The sequence below is a fragment of the Cucumis sativus genome, chromosome 4, assembly GCF_000004075.3.
Source record: "Cucumis sativus cultivar 9930 chromosome 4, Cucumber_9930_V3, whole genome shotgun sequence".
NCBI classification, from domain to species: Eukaryota; Viridiplantae; Streptophyta; class Magnoliopsida; order Cucurbitales; family Cucurbitaceae; genus Cucumis; species Cucumis sativus.
In genome coordinates this window covers 14,459,104-14,486,433 of record NC_026658.2, presented here as the reverse complement: position 1 = coordinate 14,486,433, position 27,330 = coordinate 14,459,104, and the positions used below count along the sequence as shown (strand labels likewise).

Sequence of the window (27,330 nt, the reverse complement as noted above, 5' to 3'; positions counted from 1 at the left end):
AACACAACTTGCTTATTGAGATTTGAAAATAAAAGATTAATTTAGACCTTGGAAGAAGTCTAAGTCTCCCTCCCCTCCCAATTTTATTATTAATATTACCATTTCCAAATAACCATACATTTTTTTAAAGAATTATTTTGTGCGTTTATATACGTGTTTGATTGATTTTGAAAAATTATTTTAAATATAAATGATTGAAAATATTTATAAATACACTAAAATTATACTTTTAGCATGTATCAATTTCTAATTTCTATCATTAAAGATAAACATCTATGTAAACCTATCACAACCTATGATTATAGATTTTTGTTTGCTATAATGGTAAAAAAGTCAAATGCTTTTATTAGAGTTGAAAACATCTCTTTTATGTTAGAGATATTTTTCCCTTTTTAATAATTTAATACATTAAGATTATTATAAATAAAAAACGGATGAAAATATGTATAAAATTTAATAAAATTTAAGATTATATTGATATTAGAGTTTAGAGTTTATGAATATTGATAAAATTTGAAATTTTATTGTATTTTTATAAATAATTTGATTTAAAAAATGTTGGAGTGTTTGGTTAGCAAAATTATAGGAGGAGTTGAAACAAATAACAAAGTGAGAAACGTGAGTTGATGTGAGTTAATAAAGTTTTTTACCGACTCAATCAGCTCTTTGAAATTACCTAAATTGTCAATATTTAAAAAAATTAAACAAAAAAAAATAAAAAAATATCCTAAGATCTTACTTATTTGAAGTCGACACGCGTATGCCGTATGCCAACCGCGATTTTTTCACTAACAATTTGGGGAGAATTAAAGCTACTAAAGAAACGACGTCGTCTCTCAATTTCCTCTCAACTATTTTCTCACAACCCATCCGTTAGATCAAAAAAGATCTCCACGTTATTTAAATCCAACGACCAACAAACCTCAATCACCAAACAGTACATGTACCCGTCCACATACAAACCCCTTACCGGGTCTAAAATTTCAACGGCCGTCCAGTGCTGGCGTTACACGCGACGATTTCCCTCTTCCCTCTCTCTCTCTCTACTTCGTGTCTCAGATCTTAAATTCATCCATTTCTTCTTTGATCCGGTAATTTTAATTTCAAAAAAAGAGCAAAAATCATATATATAAATCAATCCAAATCATTTTTTCTGTTTGGTTTCTGTTCTTAGATTTGTTTCCTTTTCCTTGTTGTAGCTGTAATCCTTTCACTTTTGGTTCACTATTTCTCTCTAGGGTTTGTTTTTGCTTTCTACTCTCTTTCCACATCCATGGCTGCTCCTCCTGCAAGGGCTCGAGCCGATTATGATTATCTCATTAAGCTTCTCCTCATCGGTGATAGTGGTATGTCAATTCTTCACTCTTCCACCGCATTATTCCATTTCTATTTCTATTTCTGTTTTTTTTTATTATTAATTTGATCATCCTGATTTGTTTGTTCTTAATCCAGCGTTGAGCTAGTTCTTTTAAGTAATGTATGTAATTTTTTAAATTTAATTTTGGTTGATTCACGACCATTATAAATTGATTACGGTATAATGTGCATTTTGGTATCTGCTCGAGCCTGGTATTTCCTGGAATGTGTATAATTTTTTTTTTTGTTGACTTCGTATTTGCTTCATATGTGTAACGTATTTTGCTGGATTTTTATAAGAATTTTTATGGAACTGTTGGATTAGGATTATATTTAGAATAGGTTGAAATTTGGTTTGATTACTTAAGATGATGTGAGTGAGATGGTGTTGCTTGGATTTTTTTGTGAGAGCCTATGGTGGAAATTTGTATGGTTGTCTTAAATGGAGTTTTTCTTCATTGTTTGAATGTTATCTTTTCAGGTGTGGGGAAGAGTTGTCTTCTTTTGCGTTTTTCAGATGGTTCCTTTACTACGAGTTTCATCACAACCATTGGGTAGGTGTTTGTTAAGCTATTACTTTTACGAGTATGTGGTTTTCCCACATTATTTTTGATTGAGTAGGTTGAACGTTCTTCTACAGCATTGATTTTAAGATAAGGACCATAGAGCTGGATGGAAAAAGGATCAAGTTACAAATTTGGGATACTGCTGGTCAGGAGCGGTTTAGAACAATTACTACTGGTTAGTTTCGAAACATCAAGCTGACTGTATTATCTTGTGTTGTTGTTGTGATGTTACGAGGTGATCAATGTTTTTGGGATGGTATCCTAGGAACATGTGTATGTTTTCTTAATTTTTTTTTCTATAGGTTGGACTTAAATATCTCAATATCTTTTATCAGTATTTAACGTTGCTAAGTTTATAGAATCAAATATATTAAATCTAATGACTTGTACCTTCTATGTAGCTCAATTGGTTAAGTAAAGTTTATAAGGACCCCTCCTATGTAGGTTAAGGGTTCAATTTTCCCTCTCCAACTCCATTTGAATTCTTTGAAGAAAAGAAAAGAAAAGAAAAGAAAACGGACTTGTTGAATCTGGATCCTCTCTTTTTAGGTATTTTGATTAGTTCGCATGTTGAGAACTTGATTCCTTGCTGTCTATAATTTTAGTTTTTGTGATCCCATTATCATATGGGCTCAAATAAATATTATTTGTACTTTTCATCAAAATTGCTAGATAATTTTTTATTTTAATTTTAAGAGAAAAAAAATGCAAAAACCACCATTGAACTATAATATCATCCGATCGCATGCCTCTTACCTTTGAGAGAGAGCGGAAATCAAAAGGTGGTTGTTAGGCTGAGAACTTCCCACGGGACATTATTGGGCTACCAAGGACCGACACGCATCCTTTCACTGAAGAGAGCGGGAGGTGATGTTGCTCAGTGAAACCAGCCTCACATGGTTCCCTCCATTTCTAGTGGCAATGGCTTCAAGTCTTCTCCCAAAGCCCAAGGTCTAACTCCCTACTTGGAACAGGCAGGCCAGAGATTATCATATAAAGACCCTACTTTTGGATGGGACTGACCTTCAACCACTTTGTTGCCCCTGTTCGGGCTACAAGCTCACACTATTGAACTAAACGGTAGCATACCTCTCACCTAATTCCAGTATTTTAGTTTTACTTGGATCGTATAATTTAAACATTGCCTCTATCTCAGTTGATCTTCATGGATAGTGTAAGAGTCCAGTTCAATTGTTCTTTATTCAGGCGGTTGAAAAGTCTGCTCAATATGAGAGTGGTGGGAAACTGCCCTACTTTATCTCCTAACTAGGGGTGATCATCACGGTCGGAGTCGGTTTTTCAACTAAACCGCCACTGAACCGACTATGGTCGGTTTAGTAAATGTTCAAACCAACCTCGACTGTCCGTCAGTCGGTTTAACTCTATGAAAATATTTTCTGAAACATCTCGATTTGGAACTCTTTCAAACCAACACCTCTCATTCTCTGCCGACCGACTTCGGTTTGGTTGGTCGGCTCGGTCTTTCGATCTATCATACTCACCCCTGCTCTTCACCCATTGCCCATTCTTTGACAATTGATGCCAATTCTATCAACCACAAATGCAAATGAGACCTTGATTAACTATTTTAATTGCACGTTTCTTTTTCTTTTGGTAAATTAATAGTTATTTTCAAGTATGTATCACACATCAAGTATGATTTAGATTGTCCAATTATTAATGTTACTCTAGCTCTCAAATTTAAAGTAGTATTTCTGTAATTAATTCTAGTATATAAAATTGGAGCATAGTTGAAAAAATTATAAGTTCTCAAGGATTTAAATGTAGGAACCTCGACTTTTCTTAGAAAAAAAGGTAAGGAACCCTACAACTTAGGGATGCTTTGCGCAGTTTTTGAGCTGCCACTTATAGACTCAAGATTCTTAAGTGATGGGACTGAAATGCAACATATTTGCAGGTTTTGGTGATAGCTCGGGTTTATTTTTGTATACTTCCCCACGTTTATTAACTAATTCTCCACCTTTTTTATCCTTTGCAGCTTACTATCGCGGAGCCATGGGTATTTTGCTTGTGTACGATGTAACTGATGAGTCGTCATTTAACAGTAATGCTTGTTCCTTTCCTTGCCTTCTTTAGCTTCAATTGTTGTGTTTTAGTGTATCTCCTTTTAAGTCTCCAATGGTCTGTTTGATAGAAGATCTAGATTCTGCTTTATGCTTCAGATTCACTGTCTTTAACGAATATGCACTTGATAGGCAATCTGAGTTGTTCTTGAAGACTTTTTTTTTTAATTTTGTGATCCAAATGGTGCAAATTCTGAAATTAACTTTTGTTGTTATCCAAATTTTGAATTTGAAATTTTAGAATATAGAATTGTATCAAAAGAAATAAAGGTTAATAAATATGTTTTTCTCATGTTATAATCACAATTCATTTTTGTCAAATCGGGATATGTTATAAATGATATAATATTAGAAAGTATTAAGTGTACAAATACTTTTAGATAAATCATGTTCTTAAATTAATTAATAATTGTTTATATTTCACTTAATATTCAGTGGGTTACTACAACTAATTTTGGAGTTCATAAATATATTATCAAACACATCTTGAACTGTTGTTTAAATTGAAATCCAAATTCTGAATTGCTACCAAAGACATAACTGAGGGTGAAATACAATTATGTTTTCATTGATTCTTTGTTTTCAAATCTCTGTTTTTAGGTTGCCTTCCAAACATTTCCTAATTCTTTATATCCCATTGATTTTTACCGTGATATTTGAAAAGATTGGAATGTTTTTCTATCACTGCATGAATTAAAGTTTCATTTTGGAAACAATTTTCGTAGACGATGAATCTTCTTTAGCTTCTCCTAGCTTTATGGAACTAATCTGTTTTCTTTCTGCAGACATTAGGAACTGGATTCGTAACATTGAACAACATGCTTCGGACAATGTTAACAAAATACTGGTTGGTAACAAGGCTGACATGGATGAGAGTAAAAGGGTAAATTCCTTCCCTTGCCATCTGTTTTCCTGCCTGTATTTTCCAGCTCAGTTGAGATGTTTTTGACAAGAATATTTTTTCAGGCTGTCCCCACCTCAAAAGGTCAAGCTCTTGCAGATGAATATGGCATCAAGTTCTTTGAGACTGTGAGTTATACATCTTGGCTTGGAAAATTATCATATACATCTGGTGGGACATTCTATTCTAAAACTCTTATGTTTTACAGAGTGCCAAGACGAACTTAAATGTGGAAGAAGTTTTCTTCTCAATAGCTAGGGATATTAAACAAAGACTCGCTGATACTGATTCAAAAGCTGAGGTATAGTCTTTTAAATCACGATGTTGGCTATATTCTCATGTTGCATCTGTACTGCTACTAACCCTTCAAAACAAATCAAAATCGAAATGATGATCCAACATCTGTTTTGTTTTTGTTTGTTTGTTTTTGAAGAAAAATTATTTTAATATAATAAAAAAATCATAATCAAATGAATTTTTTTTTGAAGTTGTAGTGGAGGAGAAATTCTCAACTTAAATGAGAAAAAATTACTAGAAACTTGTTCCTTTAAAAGTACCTGTAGGTGGAAGTAATCGCATAATCTAAATATTTAGATCTTTTGTCCAATGACCAAAGTGAGATATCAACATCTACTTTTTGTAAAATCTCAAGTATCCTACTAGTTCAATTATTTTACTACTTTCTTCTTTGCCCTCTGACGATATTAAGTTTTTGTAAAGCCCCCAATTTGTCTTATATATTTTTTCTAAACATTTATTATTTCTTTTCTTTCATATGATGTTTTTACTAGTTTGTTGTGCCTTGCGATTATGTAAGTTTGCACAATACATAGGCTTTAATTCGGCGGCATTCTCTCAACGTGATTCATAGTAATTCTACTTTTGGATATTGCAGCCTCAGACAATCAAGATTAATCAACCAGATCAGGGGGCAGGAGCTGCTCAAGCTGCTCAAAGATCGGCATGCTGCGGTTCTTAAGCAAGTCGCATCGATGGGATCTCAAGGGTACATTCTTAAGGAATCATTTGTGGAAACTATCGATTGGTCGGTCATGTCACAACTATATCAGTGCCGCCTGCTTGTATCAGTTCTCATTATCATATTTTTTTCACCAACTAGTGCTAATCTCAGTGTGAATGACAACAGACAGATAATCCTTATTTGAGAAATTAATTATATATTAGTTGATTTTCTACGAACACACTCTACCTCATTCTTCATCCAAATTTTATTCGATCCAGCTTGGAAAAGAAATAGCAGCTCATCCATATTTGAAATGAAAGGCTTGCTCGTGGTGATATCTCTGTTGGATGACTTCCTCGAGTAAGCCTGAATATGAGCTGCTGCTTTTACTAATTACCACTGTCTTCTATCTCTATTTTCTTCAAGACATTAATATCGATTAGCCACTTAGACGAATACCTCTGCTTAAGCTTCTTCTCGCAGCTTTGCAGTCTCTCATTTCTTGACTAATGGAAAAGCTCTCTCATATGATTGCCGGCAAATGGAAGTGGTCCACGTCACCACACCAGGTTCTATTTAACCTTCCATATCTTTCTATTCCATGGAAAAAAATTCCCCTTTCCTTGCTTGCAGTTATTCCATGTTTTCCTCGTCCCCACCACCCGGAAAATTTTATAGTATTATTGTAGTAAGTAGTACTTCCATCATAATTTATATTATATATCAATTTATTTAATGGAGCCTACATTATTTTTAAATGTTATAACATGATAAGTTATCAATGGAATGGAGGGGGAGGTAGTATGAATAATTCTTCCTATGGTCAACTATCATGGAGACCATATTATGAATTGATCAAGTGGTAAAATAAAGAAAACTTAGTCTCAATAACTAATTAATAGGTCATAAGGACTAAGTGCTCTAGATTTTCTTCATTTGGAATAGGCTGGAATCAGTGCATAAATGGGCTGGGACCTCTTATGTTGTTGTACTTCCCATATCCACAAATCAATCATGATCTTTTGTTGTTTATATATTAATTGTTTTGTTCTTATTCCCTTGATGGATTGCATCAATGCAACATCTTCATAATGGATTGCTGAATTCGTAAAACATTATCGAAGTTTTTTGGAAAATACGGTACCATTATCTTATTAAGTGGTCAGGTTTTTACTGTACAATTTCTGTACTACGAAATCAGTTTAGGTACACTAGAACCGTGTGATAAAAATTCATTCTATGAAATAAATTAATATCATTTCATAACATGTCAATATATGAATAGGAGTGCGATCTACAAAAATATTTCGTTTGCTATGAATTATGTCTTAGCTTGCATGCCCTTTTGCTATTTTCTTTGTGGTAGTTTCCTTTGTTTCTTAGTCCTCCCTTCCTAGATCCTGTTGATCTTTTTCCATCATTAATCAACCAATGACTTCACATAGTCACACACTCACATATATATTCAAAAAGTATACCTATGGTTAAGAACTAAATTGTTGTATTTATGGTAGTAAAATATCTAAATTTAAAAACAAAATGAACTAAAAATATTTATAAAATATAGAATTTCACAATCTATCAATTATAGACACTAATACATCTCTACAAGCCTCTATTCATGTTTATTAATTTGAAAATTTGCTATATTTTGTAAATTTTTTTACTAGTTTTACCATTTACAATATATGAAATAAGAAAATAATAACTTTATTAAGAATAAAACGATAGCTTAACCTGATGAATTTGAAACGTGGATTGAATTAAGAGCACCAATGAAATATAAGTGGGGTGACGGGGTGACGTTGAGAAGTAGGATGTTAGGATTTTTAATAAATCTCCTTTTTAACATCTTTGGTACTATTTTTCTGCATTCTATGAACAAGAATAACTTTTTTTAGAAAAAGAAAATTATGAACACTTTGAGAACATGTTACAAATAGATCATGTCTAGCCCAATATATCTTAGCATGTGCATGATAGGGTGTCTTCCCTTTGGACATGATTCTTAGTTCACTTTGATTTTGATTCCTAAGATACCAATAATTGAAATTTAGATGGTACTATAATGTAAACTCCAATGAGTATCTAAATTTAATTTCTATTTTAAATTCAAAATTGAATTGCTTTTTGAATTTTTCACTTTACAACTAAAGAACTGTATATTTCTATTTTTTAAGACGTGTTTGGATTAAATTTTTTAAGGTAAATCCATATAGATTGATCTCGGTACTTTTGATTTCAATTAAATTTATTATTTGAATGCAACAATCAAATTAAAACTAAAAGGGAAAGAAAAAGAGAGATCAAACACTAATGAACAAAAGATGAGTTCACTCTGCATAATTGTGAACATGTGGCGTGTATTTTTTGGATTGAGTATAACAATTGTGTATGAAAGTTTAAGAGAGGGAAGTAAATGACATGTCAATTATCATTGATGCTACAATTTTTTATATTTCGTTAGATTTTACGTGTGAACTTAGATTTACTTAAACACGTATATTTTTCATTAACATTAATATGTTTCTATACCTTCCAACATAATTTAATCTTAAAGTTTTAACAAATTGAATTAACCCTCCTCCAAAACAAACAAAATAAATCATACATCATACTTAAACTTTGTTTAATAAAATTTACCATCAACATCAAGTATGAACCAAACAGATATCCAAACAATAATTGGATATCTTGCCCAATAAAATAAAGAATGGAAGAAGACTTGGCTCAATTCTTTCCATCCACAAGGGAAAAGAAAAAAGAGGGTATGAAATGAATTTTCAAAAGTGATTAGCCAATAAGGTGAAATGGTGAGATGGTAGAAAGCACTAAACAACCAAAAGCAGTGGTGGAAAGTGGAAAGGAAAATATGTCAGATTACATTACCAATTGAATTTCCAAAGAAACAACCAACCACGCCGCCTGCTTCACCATACACATACCAAATCTCAAATCTTCGACAAATTAACTTTTAGTCTCTAAAATCTGTTTAATAAATTATCATTTTTGTTTCTATACATTCAAATTTGTTCCAACTTAATGCTTAGTAGATTAAATGAAATTTAGAGGAAGACAGTAAGTATCTTAATAGTGATTTAGGCTATTTTCTTGATTTACTATTCACTGTCTATTATATTATATGATGTAAGCTAATAATGATTAACTAATTTTGTTATAAATTATTAGAACACGAAGGAAATAATGGAAAATAAATCATAAAATTAAATTATATATATCAAAAGGGAATAAAATTGACATCCGAAAATAAATGTTTATTTAATTTAATTTTATAAACATTTTAAATGCGAGAGGTTAATACACATAGTTGAAACCACATCATTCATTTATTGTCAATTTAGAATAAGATAATGGGAAGAATTGACATGATTATTTTTTAAAAGTTTGAACCACCTTTAATTATTAGTGACACATTAACATTTGAATTATAATTTAGGTCAATGAAAAACATATAATTAATTTTGTTATATTTATTAAATATTAATTTTGTTTTTTTGTAATTAGAAATTAAAAGGAAAGTAAAATGAAAATGAAGAAATGAATGGTGGTGGACAACTAGTAAAAGTTCATACAATTATGGGACCAAATGAATAATTTGAACTATTTGCTTTGCTTTGCTTTGATTTTTATTTAATCTTTGTTAGTGCTTTGTGAGGGCAGATTATGCACTTATGTTATTTTCAACTTTTCTTTGTTTCATTTATGTGGCGAATTGATTTTTGGATATTTATTATGATTTTTTAAAAAAAATACAAAATAGTTAATTTCATAAGCTATTCTCTTTTTTTTTTTTTCAAGAAATTAATTTATTATTTACTTATTATTCATAATTATTATTAGCTAAGATGCTCAAATTTTATTATATTTTAAAATTCATTTAATTTGGTCAATTTATACTTCTAAAGTTTCTTTAGCTAAATTCATCTACCACTAAATAATAATAATAACAATAATGAACTCATATCAATCTTTTTTTTTTTTTTCTAATGCATACATATGAATTCACATGTTTATAAAACGACTATTGACCTACTAACTATATAAGGATTTACTAAGATTTTGTAATTATAGGTTGATCCAAATTTCAAATTGAATGGACTGATTTAAAATGGTAATCAACTTATGGGTTACAAAATATTGTATTTTAATTTTGTATTAAAGTAACAATTTAGGGTGGGTTTGAGAAATTCTATATTATTATTATACTTAGTTATAATAGATTTTGTTTTTGGATAGATTATTTTAATTTGGACTATTATAAATATATATTTGTGGTATAAATTATTTAAATTTGAGGGTAGATTATTTAAACTTGAGAGGCAAATGATAATCACTACAACAAAAAATAACAAATAACAAATATCAAATAGTAAAAACGTTAACATATAGTAAATACTATAACAAATAAGAGGTTTTAAGATATTGTTTATTGAGAAAGAGTATATGATTGGTATCAATTATAATACACAAATTGACAGAGAATATATACATAATTAAATCATAAAACAAAATCGTTACATAATAATAAAAGTGGATACTTGATTTTAAACTGAATTTTCATAATCAGAGATTAAATTGTTAATAGAAACTAAGTTGATAAGTTTCTATAATTAAATATATATGTGATTGATGTATTTAACAAAATTACATAATGTGAGATGGGATTTGATGGATTTGGTATTATATTATATATATATATATATATATTGACGTGAGAAGGAAATGGGTCAGATGACAAAAGGCGTAGGAAGATAAAGACAATTTCACTCTAATGAAAAATCTCTTAATAAGAATTACAAATACAAATATTAGCTTTTTGAGTCATTTCATGAACAAAAAAAGGGGTCTAATTATCATAATTCTTACCCTTTTTATTATAAAATTAATCTTCTAAAGATCCAAAATTAATTTGGGTAATTTTAAAATGTAATTGCAAAGAAAATACAATTGATAGTAAAAATTACATTTATTACTTATAACTACAGAGTAATAATATAATTTAGGTTAAATTACCATATTAATAAAACTTAGATTTAATCCCTCAAATATCTTATTTAAGAAAAAAAATATAAAAATATAATTAACTATAAAAATTTATAATAAAGTGCTTTTTAACAAAGCAATCAACGATAGTTAACATGAATTTGGAGAATGATCAAAAGGAAAAGAAAAAGGGAGAGAAAAAAAGAAAAATAAAGAAAGGAAAAAAAGACTTTAGTTTATTTAATTATAATTGAGTCAATAGTTTATCTCAAAAGCACTTATTTGCCATTTATAAATTAATTAATATGAATTTTAAGTAAAGTTTATAAAGTAAAGAGACATAGAAGTGGTAGCTTTTGGTGTTGCTTCTTTAAATAAATAAATAAAGGTAAATATTAACGTCTTTTAAAAAATAGCAAAATATTAAAATACTTTACAAATTATAAAAATTCTATCGAATTTTCTTTTGTCCATTTAAATATCTTTGCTAAATTTTTTTTTTTTTTTTACTATTAATGACAATTTTCCTTAATATATTTGTTGGAATTCATCACATTTATTATTGTGGTAATTATTTATTGATTTATCTCTAAGTCTATCAATATATATATATATATATAGATATAATTGGTTTAGTGATTTAAATAAATTATGAAATTAATATCTATTAATAGAATTTCCATTTTTATTTATTTATTTGAGGTGTTGGTTGTTTTAGTTTTGTGGGCAATTTGTTTGTTAATTTTAGACATTTTGATAAGGTGTAATTTTCTTGATTTAACCATAGTTTTATTTTATACGATTTTGCAAACCTAATTATGTATTTGGTTGGATATATTCTATGGTAGTAATATGGATTTCGAGAAAGAAAAAGAAAAGAGGTTATACAATTAATTAAAAAAAAATATTTTAACTTAGTTGATTAATATAATTGATGTAAGGGCTATTTTTAAATATAGTAAAATGAACTAAAATGCTTACTAAATATAAAAAAAATGTCTTAATACGATAGTCGCGATATATCAAAATAGACTATTACTTGTATTTATATGGACATCTCGTAATCTATCACAAACAGACTGTGATATTTATAGCAAAATAGTTTGATATGATTGAATGACTCATTAACTTATTTTTTTTTAAATGAAGAATTTTAATTTACTCTTGTTTTTAGACATTTTTATGTTAACTATAGGAATTTTTTTAATAATGCATTTTAAAAATATAATGACAGAAATAAGGTAGGTGGAAAACAAATGTAAAATATAGAGTCGCGAAATCGTGTATCCAATCCACGACTACGCTAAATCGTGGATAAGGCATACATTTACGGGCCAAAATCTTGGACCCAATCTACGACGTGCGACTGGAGTCGTATACTCGATACACGACTTCGCTCACATGTTATCCACTCTGGTAGTCAACTATTGTTTGAACTGCCACATTTGTCTTCCATGCAGGGTGTCGTGGACCGGGTATACGACTTTACAAGGAAGTCGTGTACCTACACGACTTTGTCACTTTATAACCTAACCGTTGAGCCTTTTGCCTTCCATCCTTAACGTTTTTGCCTTACTTCTTCACAAAAACTCCTTCATTCCTTCAAGATTATGTCTTCCATCCTTCACAAAAACTCAACAATCCTTTCATCTTTCACGAAAAATTAGCAACCAAGAGCCTTCATCCCAGCCAACCTTCACGAAAAAAAGTCTCCCTCCCCTCTCTTTCTGCCTTTTCTGATTTCATTGTTCAGAAGGTATGTTGATTTTCTTTTCTTGTATGGTTTTATTGTATTATACTTTGATTTTTTGGTGAATTTAACTAAGTCGTGGATCGGGTACACAATTTTTTTGTAAAAATTATTTGAATTTCGGTTTGTTATTTGATTTTACGTATGTTCTTTGATTTTAAGGAAATTATTTGATTTTAGATATGTTATTTGGTTTTAGAAAAAAAAATTAATTTTAGGTACTTTGAATTTTGAGGATTAAGGATATTTTAAATGCTAATATATGTGAGATATTGTTTAATATGGTAGGTTCACGAATAAAGAGAGTGAGAAATTTAGACTCATCTTTGAATAACCTGTTTTAGGGCTTGAATTCATACAATGATGACATTCTTTTCGTAAAAGTTAGGGATTCAATTCATGTATTGATTAGGCATTATAGAGTTTAAATGCAATATAGGCATATGTAGAGTTTGAATTTGGGTATTGAACTATTATGTTTTGTTTAATTAGAGTGATGTATCTCTCCTAGTAGTCCTGATATTTAATAGTTGAATAAATATGTCAATGCGACCTGAAGATCTAGTTATTCTTGAACTTGATAATGATGAACATAGTGTAGATGTAGAGGTTGATGAATTATTTAGAAATGAAAAAAATATAGACCAAGAAAATGAAATGATACTATTTGAGATATTTACACAAATAGATTGGGACATTGTGAATTCTGTTTGTGAACAATGGTATACACTGAAAGATAGTAATGTATTTGTAGACACATCTTGTTTAATTCAAAAGGGAATGTTATTTGATTGTAAAGAAGATAGTATTGTATGACAGAACACTACAAAATTGTTGTAATTGAATCAAACCAAAGTATTTGGTATGTTGGATGCAAACAGTGGAAAGATTAGTGTAACTGAAGGTTATGTGGAAGTAGGCGTAAGGCCATATAATGTTTGAAATTACTAGGCTCGAAGGAGAAAACTATGTCGTATTAACACTTAACACAACTTGATTCTAAATTCATGAGTGTTGAAATTCAAAACATGGTTAGAGTTGATCCTAGTGTTATTGTGTCATTGTTCGAAAAATAATAAAACAATAGTACAATTACAGTGTCAAGTACATACGAGTATGACAAGCAATGAGAAAAACACTTATTGTTGTTTTTGGTGATTGGGAGAAACTATATAACGAACTTCCATACTGGTTGAGAGTCATTGTACATTATAATCCTAAAACCCGCGTTGATTGATATTTTCTTTCATCTAATGTACCCTGGTACGACTATTTTTGGAAGAGGTTTTGGTCATTTGGTTGAAGAGTTCAAATATTGTAGGCCATTAATTCAGATTGATGTTTGTATGGAAAGTACAAGGGCAAAATGTTAATTGTCTTATCTATTGATGCAAATGGTCATATATTTTTCTTGCACTTGCTATTGGAAGGGAAAACGCCTCCAGTTGGTTATGGTTTCTTCATGCATTGCGTCAATACGTACTGATCGAGTTGATATTTTCTTGATCTCTAATAGGCATAGAGGCATTCTTTTGCCATTAACAATGAAGAGGTGGGTTGGAGTGAACCTCGAGCATGCCATTGTTATTGTCTTCATCATGTTGCTAGCAACTTTAATATGAAATACAATTCGAAGCAACTAAAAGATTTGGTGTTGCAGGTAATCAAAGCCTAGCGTAATCTATAGTTTGAATATCAAAGCCTAGCGTAATCTATAGTTGATCGCGTTATTTTTTTTTATATTTGTAAATATTTTAATTCGTTTGATAGTTTTCCATTTTATTAACCGATTTTCTACTCATTCTTCTTTCTATTCTTCTTTAGTTTTGATTTAGGTTATAAACAACCTTTTTTAGTTTAAACTAAATGGAACAAATGCATAACTAAAAAAAAAAAATTAAAAAAAATACCACTTGAAAAATCACTTTATAAGTTTGGTTATATACTGTATATCTATAAACAACGTTCTTTTTTTAAAATTTACCAATTTTTTAAATTTAGACAACAATTGAAATAACAAAGAATCGAATTCAACTACAAATTATAATTTTTCTCATTAGTGTGTGTATATCAATGAATTACCCATATAGCCACACTTTTTTTTACTATATAGTTTATTAACTGCATATTATTATCTATGTACACATGATTTTCTCTATTCAAAATTTAAAAAATTTGTAAATAAGTCTAAATAATTTTCTACAAAAGCAAAAATAGTTTATGTAGATCACTCTTTACTATATTGATCTGACTTTGGGTCACCTTCCATGACGATTTTAAATTTTAGAAATCAAATTAATAAAAATCCAAAGTTTTAAAATTAAAACTAAAACTAACTCATCAATAAACGCAAATCTAAAAGAAAATGGAAAAAATTTCCATTAAAAAATAAAAAATCTAAGTTAAAACACAACCCTAATAGTTTTAATATAAAGTATATAACCCCAAGTACTTATTGGATTGATTATGAATTATAGAATTTAGTATTGCAACTTACTTTTTTACACACAATTAGCTTTTTAATAGAAGTAGTTTAAAGAATTTAAGATATGCAAACAAAGGAAGATGCATTTAAAATAGAAGCATTTTAAAAAAGATGAGTGGATAAGAAAAGCAATGAAGAAATAAATAATTAAATAAATATCCAATTTGATTAAGAAATGTCATAGACAAGTTGAGGAGTGAAGAAAAGAAACCACCAAATAAGAGACATGGAAATTAGCCAAAAAGAATAGTTTTTTTTTTTCTCTCTTAGTGAATATCAAAGTGGATATTACTAAAGAAGAAAAAAAAGAACTCCCTAACTTAGAATAGCATTAAAATATAGCAATAGAGAGGGGTTTTATCCTCCAAAGTGTGTGTGTTTGGCAAGAAAGAAAAAAAGAATAAAAAAATACTAATAATAATCTCAAGATTATATTCTATGGAATAATCTGTCAAGTACGAGGCTTACTCTAAATTCTAAAGAATCAAACCATTGTCCAATTCTCCCACGTAATGGAATCTGTATTTCATTGCTCATCTTCCACCAACAATCTGCACCCAAAGAAAAGGAATGAAAAGAAAGAAAAGAAAAGAAAGAATCATATGGATCAATTGCTAGTAAAAAGAGATCTAGAGAGATGGATTGTCTTTAAATTTTTTTGTAAATGACAAGGTTCCCTTGTGTGCATCTTGATCGACCTCATGCGACAACTTAACTCATAATATATCAAATATTCATTCATGAGTAGCTAAGTTAACTCATGATTTTGAAATGGAGTAGGATTTTAACATCCCTAACCACCATTATTAACTTATCCACAAAGTTCTCTCTTAATTTTGTTGTTGGTTTGTTTCTTTCAGGGTAGAGAGAGAGAGAGAAAAAATGCTGTCTGACATAGGTAAAAGGTTAAATCATATAGCAAACATATCCAACTTTTGAGAACATATTTACATTTCCTATAAATGGGTCCATGAAATACCCATTATCTTAAAAAGTATTGAGTATAATGGGTTCCAGATTGGATATGGATTCCTACACAGATATATATAAAAATCAAAAATCAAGATGTTGGATCTGTGTAATATAACTAGTGGTTCATGCAAAAGTAAAAATTAAAATTTAAAAATATATATATTAATAATAATAAAAGGAACAATCAAGCAAATCATCAAAGAGAGATTTCACAAGTTCGTATTGACAGAAGACTTTCAGTTTCTTCCTCGTCTGATTTGAGAGATTCAAGATGGTTTTATCGATAAGATCCAATTGATTTGAAGTTTTAGTCCATCATTAAAACCTACTTTCATTTATAACATTACAGAGAGCAGCAAAGAACCATCAACACTATAATTTTCTGTATTTGACACATATCAAACAATTACACACTTCGATACTTGCTGGGCATTGAACACATGTTAATATACTAAATAGAGTCAAATACACTAAATTAACTTTTTAAGCACAAACTCATTGGTTTTGAATTTGCCTCTAGTATAAAACAAAACAACATAATAAACATGTCCTTGCCGTGCTCATATTCTAGGTTTTGTGTCATCTGTTAGTGTCATGATGTATCCCCGTCTCATAACGTATACATCCTTCTTATGTTAGAAGGTTGTGTGTTTGGATTTTATGACTACTACATTAAATAATTCCATCAGGGACCAACTGTAGCTTTTACAGTTTCTAAATCCAAAGATATTTCTATGTTTATAGACTCAACATCTTTGAACAGTCAAAAAAGTTCAAATTAATCCCATCAAGAGAGGAGCTTTCAATTCAATCCATTGAGAGATCTTTAGTTTTGTTGGAGTGATGAGATTACCTGGCTCTAAGAGGCTTTAAAAATAAGGCCTATTGGTTAATCCCAAGGGTCTTTTAAGTTTAGACCATATGTTATCAAGCCAATTACTTTGCAAGGATCAATAGTTTTAGTGCCTTATGCATTATTAAAGCAGAATCAAAGAAAGCTATAATAAAGGTGAAATAATTGTGGTGGGGGGTTGGATTGACCAAAGAATTGGCATTTTCTCCTATAACCAAATCAGAACTGAGAAAAAGTAAAAGAGAAAAAAGTTGAACATAAATGAAAGGTTTTCTTTTCCTTAACCATTGCAAATGTAACTCTCAGCAAACAGAAAGTAATTCAAAAGATGTGGTCAAAAAACCTTTTATTGCCAGAAGAACTCCTTTATCAAAAGGATGTTGTCTTGAGTGCAAGAAAAAACACTGCACTTTATATTGATGTTTATTAACCATACAAGAATCGTTTTCTATTGCTTTTTGAGGACGGCATTTTTTTTGGGCAAAATTTGTGATGAAAAGACACATGTAACGAAGTTTTATATTCAACAGAAAGAAGTGTACAAACAAAGATCAAGACAGAGGAAAAAATATAAAAAACCTACTCAGCAATAATAATTAATAAACTCCCGTCTTAACAAACCTCTCATCAAATCAAGCAATTCCTTTTTTGAAAAGGGATGAAGGGCATGTTCAGAATCAATTTTGAAGAACATTCAACAATCGCTTTTGTCATGTTAAAATCATTTCCAAACATATCTATAATGTTTGATTTCATAGTTTTAAATGTGATCTTCATACCATAAAAATTAAACTAAAAAATCATGTTCATGACAAAAGTGATTTTATCAAAATCACACCCTAACATGCCACAAATGTGGTTGCACAAAGTTGAATATTCAAAGCTTATCCTGCAGTTTTAAAAATTATGGTGCAAAAACGAGATAGATGATGTTACAAACGAAAAGCCCATGCAGGAAATGGTAATAACGTAAAAAGTGTACACAACAGCCCATACTTCAATCCCATTAAGAAAGAGAAAACTTTGAAGCAAACGAATATGCTAGCATGCACTATCTTGTGATGTAATCTCATCGTTTTATATGCTTTCAACTTTCAAGTAATGCACTGGGAAGGGGAAGGAAAAGAAGGCCTAAAAAGATAATCAAGGAGGTGAGCATCCAAATAGGAAAGTGAGATAAAAGAAAATTCTAGTTAGAAGTATGTCATAGATATTCCTCTTGATCCAAATAGTACATGTGGGGTTTCGATCCCTAATTCATATCTACATCTCTTATTAAATCAGATATAAATGCATGCATAAACAAAATCTATTGGGAATAGCTAGTTGGCATAACTAAGGGTTTAGGCAAATTTTAACCATTATTGATAATCTAGTCAGCAATTTAAAGAAATGAAACATATAGAACAAGACTCTCAAGAGGTGTCACAAGTGGTATGCTTTGTCATGTTTAGGGATAACTCTCCAAGATTTGGGGTCCAAGCCCCTAGGTTGGGCACATTCGATAACCACATTCGATAACCATTTGGTTTTTGAAAGGAAGTTTATAAATACGATTTCTACCTAAAAATTTTTTTTAATCCATTCTCTATCAATATTTTCCAAATTTGATTAAGAAAGAAATGTGAAAAAAAAAAAGTAAGGAAGTTGAGAGAAAACAAACATTTAAAAAACAAAAAACGAAAAAAGAAATCAACATCAAACGGAACATTAATAATTTAGTCCTTGAAATGTGATCTCTTAGAGCTGCTCTTACGATGAGCAAAACCTCATGAAGATTGGGTGTGGCTGGCCATGAACATAATGCATGGACTGGGGACCCCAATACCTTGATCATCAAAAGATATACACATAGACATAGCATAGATCAAGTAAAAAGAAAAAAATTGTGTGTTTTCTCTAAATAGGATTTCTGATGAAAGTTTTTATTCTTGTGGCAACCTTCGGTTAAGAAAAAACTCACAACTTAGTCACACGTGTGTAGGACATGAAAAAGAAAGTTCTTGAAAGAGTAATCTGCACCAGATTTGGTTGTGTAAATTGGTTTTGATGACTGATATCTGTTGCAAACACAATCATTCCCAAAATTGAATAAAATTAAAATATTATAGGTATTAAAAAGCAAAGTTCACTTCGTTATCATTCCACTTGGTTGTTGAAGAAAAAAGTTTGTGGGAAAGAATTTTTGGTGTATATATGCGTACACACATATACATAGTGCACTAAATAAAATTCATTCTGTGTAATAATCAATTAATCAAACAAAATTAGTTTTGGGATGAAAGCTTGGTTTCTTACCAATATATATAAATGAAATTCTTTAGGAATATTTGATTTGAAATGGTGCATATATTAATATTCTAGCAAGTGGGGAACTTTAGCCACTCTGGGGCCCAAACCATTGGCACAATAGCAAGAACGGTGATTGGGCATGAGATCAATTATCACTTAGTGACAGAGAGATAATTGAATAATTGAAAGCACTATCAAAATTAAACATTAGTTTCTTAATCACATTATTCTTCCTCCTTAAACATGTATTTATGAAGTGGGTTTACGATTCTAATCATGTTTTTATACCTAATAGATTCCCATGAGCTTGAAAGTTTTCAGAAAGAAGATATGTGTCATATGCTTTATGCATTTTACTTCCTATAAAAGCATAACAAATATGAGGCATTAAAGAAATTGTACCAACACACCTGTTCACTCTCAGCTTCCGCTTCAGCATCCTATTAGCAGGATGAATCCCCAAGTTAGCCAATGGTGTGTCTCAGCCAAGCCTTTTTTTGCTGTAGTGTTCTTGCAGTTTGGTCTTGCAGGAATGGACATTCTATCTAAAGCAGCTCTGAACCAAGGAATGAGCAACTATGTTCTTGTTGTTTATCGCCATGCAGTTGCCACAATTGTTATAGCCCCTTTTGCACTGATTTTTGACAAGTATTTCTCTATTTTCCACTCAGATTTCCTTCATTGGCATTTAATCAAACAGTTTACATACATGCATGCATGAAGTGACCCTTTAAATGATGCACTAAAAGACTAAGGTGGTTTTTTCTTTTCCCAGGAAGGTCAGACCAAAGATGACAATTCCAGTCTTTGCCAAGTTAATGGTCCTCAGCTTGCTAGAGTACTACCCTGCGTCCCAAAAACTTTTGACAAAATGATCAACTCTCCAACAACATAACATTTTATATCTTCCCTTTTTGACAGGCCTGTGATTGATCAAAACTTATATTTCATGGGAATGAAGTACACAACAGCAACTTTTGCAGCTGCCATGTGCAATATTCTTCCTGCCATTACCTTTGTAATGGCTTGGATTCTCAGGTAGTCAAATAAGCAAAATTCAAACATCTTTCTATCTTTCTCAGTGAAATCCCTGTAAATTAACACGTACTTTTTCAGGCTTGAGAAAGTAAGAATCAAAAGCATCAGAAGCCAAGCTAAGATAGTGGGAACCGTAGCAACAGTCGGAGGAGCTATGATAATGACACTAATGAAAGGTCCAATTGTAGAGCTATTTTGGGTTAAAGAAAGAGCTAACAACCCACAACAAAGAGGTGAAATCAGCCTTCAACATACAATCAAAGGTTCGATTATGATCACAATTGGTTGCTTCAGCTGGGCCTGTTTCATGATTCTTCAGGTACACTTTGTCCTTCTCACAAGATTCCCACATCCATAATCCCTTTTGACAAATAACAAAACCCCTGTTGTTGATGGATTCCCTTCAGCACAAGATTTTATTCCAATTTAATAACATGTGACAATTGACAAAAAGAACAACAGCAATAGAATCCAACTTTTTCCCACCACTTTTGAGAGGAAAAAGGAATTATTGACAACTCATTTGGGATTTCACAGGCAATAACATTGAAAGCTTACCCAGCTGAACTTTCTCTTACGGCATGGATTTGCTTATTGGGAACGGCGGAGGGAACTGTGGTGGCTTTGGTGATGGAAAGAGGAAACCCCGCCGTTTGGTCCATTACTTGGGGAACTAAATTACTCGCCGCCGTTTATAGTGTAAGAATTTCATTATCATTCTTTTTTCTTTCAAAAAAATCTATTTTAATTTTTTCTTTCAAATTTATTTCTTTTATTTTACTAAAATCAATCAATATCACATTTTCATATATAACTTTAAATTTTAAATATTTTAAATATTTTTATTGATTTACAATCACTTTTCATTTTTTAAAAAATTCTATTTACTAGTTTTTTCCTTTCCAATCTTTTTTGTTTCATTTTTTAATTCCACATATTACAATGATGATGGAATTTCTTTACGAAACTAAATCTCAATGTTTTTTAAAGACTGGATTTTTCTCCTACTCAATCGTAACAAAAACAAACTATAAATAGTAATTTTAAAAATAATAGTTAACTATGTAACAACATTTTAAAAAATTATAAATATAACAAAATTTATATAGATTTCTTTTACCGACGTTGTTATGCAATATGGTAATATATATATATATTAGTTCTTTCAATCTAATTACTATTGGTAACTAACAAAAATGTTTTTTTTATATATTTCTAAATATTTTTAATAATTTTATTATATAAACAAATTAATTTAAACCATTCATATGAAATAGTTATGAGATAGGTGACGTGTAATTAATGTAAACCTTTGGGAAAATAATTATAAATAAATTTTCTTTTTAAAAATAAATAATAACATGCACTAATTTGAGGGATATGGTGTGTGCTTTTTTTTTCATTTTAAAAGTCAAATCAAATTTATACCAAAAGCAGAATTAAAGAAAACGAATCTCCAATACCAAAAGTTATATGTGTAATTTACATTAACAAAAAAAAAAAAACATCTTATATAAACACTATATGGATATTAGAGAATATATATATATACATAAGAGTAATGCATTCAAAATGATACTGTTATATGAAAAGAATATAAGATGTGTTATTAATTAATAAGAGATTGGAAATGATGGCAGGGGATATTTTGTTCGGGACTTGCTTATTACATTCAAGGATTAGTGATGAAAGACAAAGGACCTGTTTTTGTCACTGCCTTTAGTCCTTTGAGTATGGTCATTGTAGCCATCATGAGTTCCTTTATTTTAGGCGAACGTCTTTACTTTGGAAGGTAAATTAATTTTTCATCAAATACTTAGATTGATTCATTTAACATAAGGTAGTGATCACTACTAGTGCTAAATAATTTTGCTTTCCAGGGTACTTGGAGCAGTTGTGATAATTGTGGGACTATACCTTGTTGTTTGGGGCAAAAACAAAGATGAGAATTGTTCCTCAAGTGAAGACTTGAAATTGCCCACAAAACAAATATTGGAAGACAACAAGACGATGGAAACTTTAACAATTGAACCAAATAGTTGTATTGATTTAAAGAATAACAATGAGCAAAAATGATTAATGAGATTAATTATTGGCAAAAAAAAAAAAATACTTATGAAGTTATTTTAGATTTTGTTTAAAAAATTTCTAAATAACTTCCTTTATCTCCCACAATATCCTTTCTGTGTCCCTCTCATGTACTCACTCCACCAAGTGTAACAAACACTTCTTTTGATTTCAAATTTTCCATATAATTTTATCTAATTTTGTAACATTAGGGTTAATTTTCTTGGGATTAGTGACTAAGAAGGTTGTAATGTTATGGAAAGATAATAGTGAATGAAAGATCCGTTTTTATTACATGATCCATTTGGTGAAACATGGAACTATTTATTCATGGTAAAGAAAACATTGAATCACAAAAGTTAAAAAGTACTTTACACAAAGCAAGAAATAGAGGAAATCAGCTACCTCTCTATCATCTAGGGTTCCTCCAACTTTTTGCACCATTTGGTATTATTTCCTTTTCATACTCTACACATCTATAAGCTTTACTTATCAATGTATTTCATTCCATTTCTAAGTATTATTTCTCTATAAACATTTAAGTTAAATAATTTCTTTTATTTATAAATACAAATGGTGTATTTTTCATTTTTATGTCAATTGAAAAATCTAAGGAAGAAAATTTTCTAGTGATATTAATGAAGATTTATTATTATTATTATATTTTAATAATGGTCATGTCAGCCTATGTTGATTAGGATTCTATAAATTTAGGATCCAAACACAAAATTTTTAAATGTGGACTTTGAGATCTGAAGTCTCATTTGATACAAATCTCAATTTTTTTTTAATACTTTAGTTAGTATGTGTGTATATATATATATATAAAGAAAAAGGAATTGATGTGTATTTTCAATTTTATGCAACATTTTAGGTTGGGTACATGTGTTAAGATTTAATTAAATTTCATACGATGGTAGATCAATAAATTAATCAAGAATCCAATATTTGTAAAAATAAAGATCAAGATTTAAGTTTGATGGGATTTTCTTGAGCATGAACTAAACTATTGAAAATAATTAAAAACACTTGCATACTAAAATAGTATGACTAAATTTGTGAAAAATATGTCAAATATGCCAAATGTTCATATACTTCATTCTTCCCTTGTGTTTTTATTTCTTTCCTATATCATTCTTTGTTGTAGGTTTCATAACTAAAAATATTGCTTCGTGTTACTCAAAACATTGCTTCGTATTTTATTAATTTTTTTGTATTGTAAGTCTCAACTCCTCAAACTTAACAACCTCACTAATTGCTCGACGATTCACAAGTTTGTTGGTTCCACTTTTCTTTCCCTCTCCTTGTAAATGAATGAAAATGAATGAAGTCAATTCATTTTTTTAAAAAGTAATGTAATTATAAATTATTCAAATTTTTTTAAGAAATAAATCATATTCAAATTAATAATACTTTTTTGTCGACTAAATATTAGCAACTACCACTAATTTATAACTATGAAGTATCACATATTTTAAATAATTAGTTTAAATGTTTAGACTACAATCTAATTTTCTGAATTTATTACCGAAATCATGAAAAAATGAAATACAAATATATCTTTCGGTATAACAAAACATGTATACAATAAAATTGCATATGTTTTTCCACCAAATTTGTAAGGGGTCAATATTATGCATTTCTCTTTTTACTAAAATTGAATCTAAAAATCTTCTAAATGAACTTTGACTCTATTCTGGTTTCTGGACATTGGCTTCAAATCACATTTAGCTTGTTAATTAAGCACTTCTAAACAATTTAGTTAGATATAAATCTTCCCTAGAAGCACATTATAGAAACAAATCCAATTATTTAACTATTGTTTAGATGCAACTTTAAGAAAATTATTTCAGAAACAATTTTGTTACAGCCTAGTTAGTTCCAATTGCCATTTTCAATTCAGTTCAATTCAATTCGAAAAACATTATTCCCAGAGACCCAAAGACCAACCTAAGAAAAACAACCAACAAAGTACTGTAAATTGCATATGAATTCAGATCCAACTGACATGGTTTATCAGCAACGAAAAATAGTCAGAAATGACACAAACTCAAAAAGTTCAGAGCATACGAGCGGGCATTGAAGTTATTGCAATACTTCAAACATTTTTGTGACTGAGTGAGTATCTGCTGTAGACAGCAACCATTTCACGAAAACAAGGGCAGAGCACTGTGGCAAAAGAGATTGGAGCACGCATCCTCAACGATCAATTAGATATGACAGCCAAATCCAGATCAAAAGGACATAACCCCTACAAGTAGAGGCAAAATTGATTGAAGCATGTGAGGCATTATATGTATAAATTAAGAATCCACCATCAAGAACAAGCGTCTAGAGGTAGGAACTAAAGACCTTATAAAAGCCTTCACAAATTTTCCAGTTCAAACCGAGACTAACCTCCGCGAACCCTGGGCGCTGGTGCAAGCGCTTGATCCCCCATCTGCACCAGCCACGGGGAGTGATTGATTGATTGCTATTCAGAATCGTCATACTCTTCCCCATCAGATAGTTCATCAAATGATCTTATGTCAAGCTGGTATCGAAGAATTCCTCCAATACCACCAAAACCTCTGCAGAACTGTGATCCTTCCTGTGATTTGTTGGTAACAAACTCCAATGTGCAGCCAAACTTCTTGTACTCGTTTGCAAACCATTCCAGCAATGCCATCTTTTCTTGAACCTCCAACTCAGCAGAGGTGGCAGAGTCACGGAAGTTGCTCTGATTGGCTTCCTGTTCCTTGTTCAAGTGCTTTATAATAATCTCACCTGTGGCAGCATTCTTTAATACATACCTATTGATATCTAAATTTTCCCAAACAATGAGTATTTCAACAGCACCCATCTCCAGAGCTTTCAGTGTGTCGTCAACACCAAAAACATATTTCCCTGTGTCCTGGCTAATCTCTTCAAAGTATTTTCCAATCAAGCGCTTCTCTTGAATAAATTTTACATTAGACAAGATCTCCGATGACAATTCAATAGCCTGATTGAATCCATTTTCCCCTCCATACGAGACATCAACAACATTAAGTATTTTGGCCTGAAGACGGGGATCAAACATGTCTGATTGACTGAGCTCTGTCTTGAAGTCAGCTGATCCAGCCAGTATCAACCCTGCAACATTAGGTTGACTAGTGGCAGGATTAATAAAGAACTGGGTTGCAAGCTCTGCTGTTTTCCTAACATAGTTGTGCCTCTTCTCCATCCGAAGACGAGCAAACCTAAGTGCTGACTGACCTCCTCTTCCATGTTTCTTCGGAAGGTCAACACTAAATTTGTGAAGGACTTCACGTGTGTTACCACTCAATGTGCCAAAGAGTGTCCCATTACCATCCATGACAATGAAGCCAAACTTGTCATCAGATTCTAACAATTCATTCAGGGCTTCCGTGTGGAACTTGTTGTCACAGAGATAAAGAGATGCATTTATAGGCCTAAAAGGCTCAAAATCAATTGTGACTTTCTTTTCTTTTCCATCTTCAGTGACGATTGTCCCAGTATACAACACAAGCCCATTTGGTGGAACCTTGTTATACAGCTTGAGTCTCTGCTGTGCAGATGTGATTGCGCCCAAAACAGATTGCCGATTCACCCTGCTTTTAATGTTCGAAGCAGTTCCAAATTCATCACCAAGCATCTTAGTAACACGAGAAATTTGATCACGCGGAGGCATGATGAGAGAGATCATGCTAGTCCCATTACCTCTTGCAGCTTCAAGTGCTTTAATCAACTTCTTAATTTTCCATATTTCAATGTTCTTATCAGTTTCATGAGCATCAGCCATCGTAATAAATAAAAATACTGCATAAAAAACGACAAGATACATGAGAGAATGCATCGAATCGCGAAAATTGATTATCTCCATGAGAGGTTAAACAGGAAAAGGTTATTAAATTAACTTTCAAAGAGATAAAACAGACCAACATAATTGAGGGAGATTTACAGCAATACAAGAACACATGATTAAAAAAAACAGCAAGAACATATGATTAAAAAAAACAGCAAGAACATATGATTAAAAGAAACAGGTAATATTGAGGGAGAGTTTACCGCCGGCGGGATGGTTGGTGGAGAGAGAAAGATGCCGCCTGAGCTGGTGCCGGCTGGCCTGTAGGATAGGGATTAAGGTCGTGAAAGGTATCGACGTCGGCGACAGAAATCGGAGAGGGATAGAAGATGGCGGTTGGGAAGGGAATCGGGAGAGAAGCTCGCAGACGCAGAGAGATCTAAGATTGAATTTGTGAGATTTAGGGTTTCTTCTCTCATTACTTTTTTTCTAAAAAAATATTAATTTTTTTTGTTTCATTTTATTTATTTTAATTGAAAGATACATTTTTTAATTAATTTCATTTTGTCTCTAAGTTTTAACCAAAAAAAAAGTTTTTGATTTAAGTAATTTTTGTTTAACGTTTTCAAATAAGTATATGATATTTAAAATTTTAAAAATAGTGTTAGAAAACATTTCATTTCCAAAAATTATTCTTCAAAATTAAAATATCATATAATTATTTGAAATAAAAGTATAAAATTACTTGAAATACTTTTTAAACCTTCTGTGAGATGTGCATAACAAAAGAAAAATATATTCTGAAAATTTCAAGACTAAACGATAAAAAGATACATTTTCAAAACTTATCAAAAAGACGTTGATTTAAAAAGAACGAGGGTTAATTTAGTTAATTCCCTTTTTACCCCACGTAAAATAGACCTTTATAAATAGGTACACCACATTATTCATTCTAGTAAAAAAAATCAATAATCTTGGTTCTCGACGAATTTCTCCTTGAAGCTACTTAGACTACATCACATGTTTTCCAAATTTTGGGACTAAAAATATAATTTTGCCTACTTTATTTTATTGAAATTATTTAAGTTCATTTTTATTTGATATATAAATAAGACCAAATTATATATATAAATATATAAAAATCTCCACAACCTTATAGTTTATGTAAAAACATGTTCCTAAACTTTTTTAAATAGTAAAAATATATTCTT

General features: G+C 30.5%; 3 protein-coding genes and 1 long non-coding RNA gene across 6 annotated transcripts; 2 read left to right on the top strand and 2 right to left on the bottom strand.

The window, feature by feature from the left end:
• The first annotated feature begins 931 nt into the window (after window positions 1-931).
• LOC101217659 (ras-related protein RABE1a) lies at window positions 932-6,109 on the top strand. 2 transcript variants are annotated; one of them, XM_004142036.3, is made up of 9 exons: window positions 932-1,091; window positions 1,239-1,346; window positions 1,838-1,910; window positions 1,997-2,097; window positions 3,922-3,987; window positions 4,792-4,889; window positions 4,973-5,035; window positions 5,116-5,208; window positions 5,803-6,109. In XM_004142036.3, exons 2-9 carry the CDS (start codon window positions 1,274-1,276, stop codon window positions 5,884-5,886), a joined length of 651 nt encoding a protein of 216 aa, XP_004142084.1. In that variant the 5' UTR covers window positions 932-1,091; window positions 1,239-1,273; the 3' UTR covers window positions 5,887-6,109. The 2 variants fall into 2 exon arrangements, with proteins under 2 accessions (XP_004142084.1, XP_031740471.1); XM_031884611.1 differs by having other exon boundaries at window positions 997-1,091; window positions 1,200-1,346.
• Window positions 6,110-15,242: 9,133 nt separating this feature from the next.
• Window positions 15,243-19,773, bottom strand: LOC116403546. Its single transcript, XR_004216336.1, has 2 exons — window positions 19,638-19,773; window positions 15,243-15,661 (listed from the first exon to the last, which is right to left on the bottom strand). It is a non-coding gene; the product is annotated as an uncharacterized LOC116403546 (long non-coding RNA).
• On the top strand, window positions 19,603-22,628 carry LOC101217902 (WAT1-related protein At2g37460). Its single transcript, XM_004142037.3, has 7 exons — window positions 19,603-19,875; window positions 20,003-20,065; window positions 20,149-20,265; window positions 20,344-20,584; window positions 20,803-20,964; window positions 21,906-22,057; window positions 22,146-22,628. Exons 1-7 carry the CDS (start codon window positions 19,679-19,681, stop codon window positions 22,339-22,341), a joined length of 1,128 nt encoding a protein of 375 aa, XP_004142085.1. The 5' UTR covers window positions 19,603-19,678; the 3' UTR covers window positions 22,342-22,628.
• A 1,551-nt stretch (window positions 22,629-24,179) lies between these two features.
• LOC101218139 (eukaryotic peptide chain release factor subunit 1-3) lies at window positions 24,180-26,607 on the bottom strand. 2 transcript variants are annotated; one of them, XM_011655316.2, is made up of 3 exons: window positions 26,383-26,607; window positions 24,685-26,133; window positions 24,180-24,583 (listed from the first exon to the last, which is right to left on the bottom strand). In XM_011655316.2, the coding sequence occupies exon 2, from the start codon at window positions 26,114-26,116 to the stop codon at window positions 24,806-24,808; it is 1,311 nt and encodes a 436-aa protein (XP_011653618.1). In that variant the 5' UTR covers window positions 26,117-26,133; window positions 26,383-26,607; the 3' UTR covers window positions 24,180-24,583; window positions 24,685-24,805. The 2 variants fall into 2 exon arrangements, with proteins under 2 accessions (XP_011653618.1, XP_004142086.1); XM_004142038.3 differs by having other exon boundaries at window positions 24,730-26,133.
• Between the last annotated feature and the right edge of the window lie 723 nt (window positions 26,608-27,330).

Excerpts from the sequence above, each read along its gene's own strand:
- LOC101217659 (XM_004142036.3), top strand. The coding sequence starts at position 1,274 with ATGGCTGCTCCTCCTGCAAGGGCTCGAGCCGATTATGATTATCTCATT. Across the intron at positions 4,890-4,972 it reads ACATGGATGAGAGTAAAAGG|GCTGTCCCCACCTCAAAAGG; the intron begins GTAAATTCCTTC and ends ATATTTTTTCAG. Across the intron at positions 5,036-5,115 it reads GCATCAAGTTCTTTGAGACT|AGTGCCAAGACGAACTTAAA; the intron begins GTGAGTTATACA and ends TATGTTTTACAG.
- LOC101217902 (XM_004142037.3), top strand. The coding sequence starts at position 19,679 with ATGAATCCCCAAGTTAGCCAATGGTGTGTCTCAGCCAAGCCTTTTTTT. Across the intron at positions 19,876-20,002 it reads TTTGCACTGATTTTTGACAA|GAAGGTCAGACCAAAGATGA; the intron begins GTATTTCTCTAT and ends TTCTTTTCCCAG. Across the intron at positions 20,965-21,905 it reads TACTCGCCGCCGTTTATAGT|GGGATATTTTGTTCGGGACT; the intron begins GTAAGAATTTCA and ends AAATGATGGCAG.
- LOC101218139 (XM_011655316.2), bottom strand. The coding sequence starts at position 26,116 with ATGGCTGATGCTCATGAAACTGATAAGAACATTGAAATATGGAAAATT.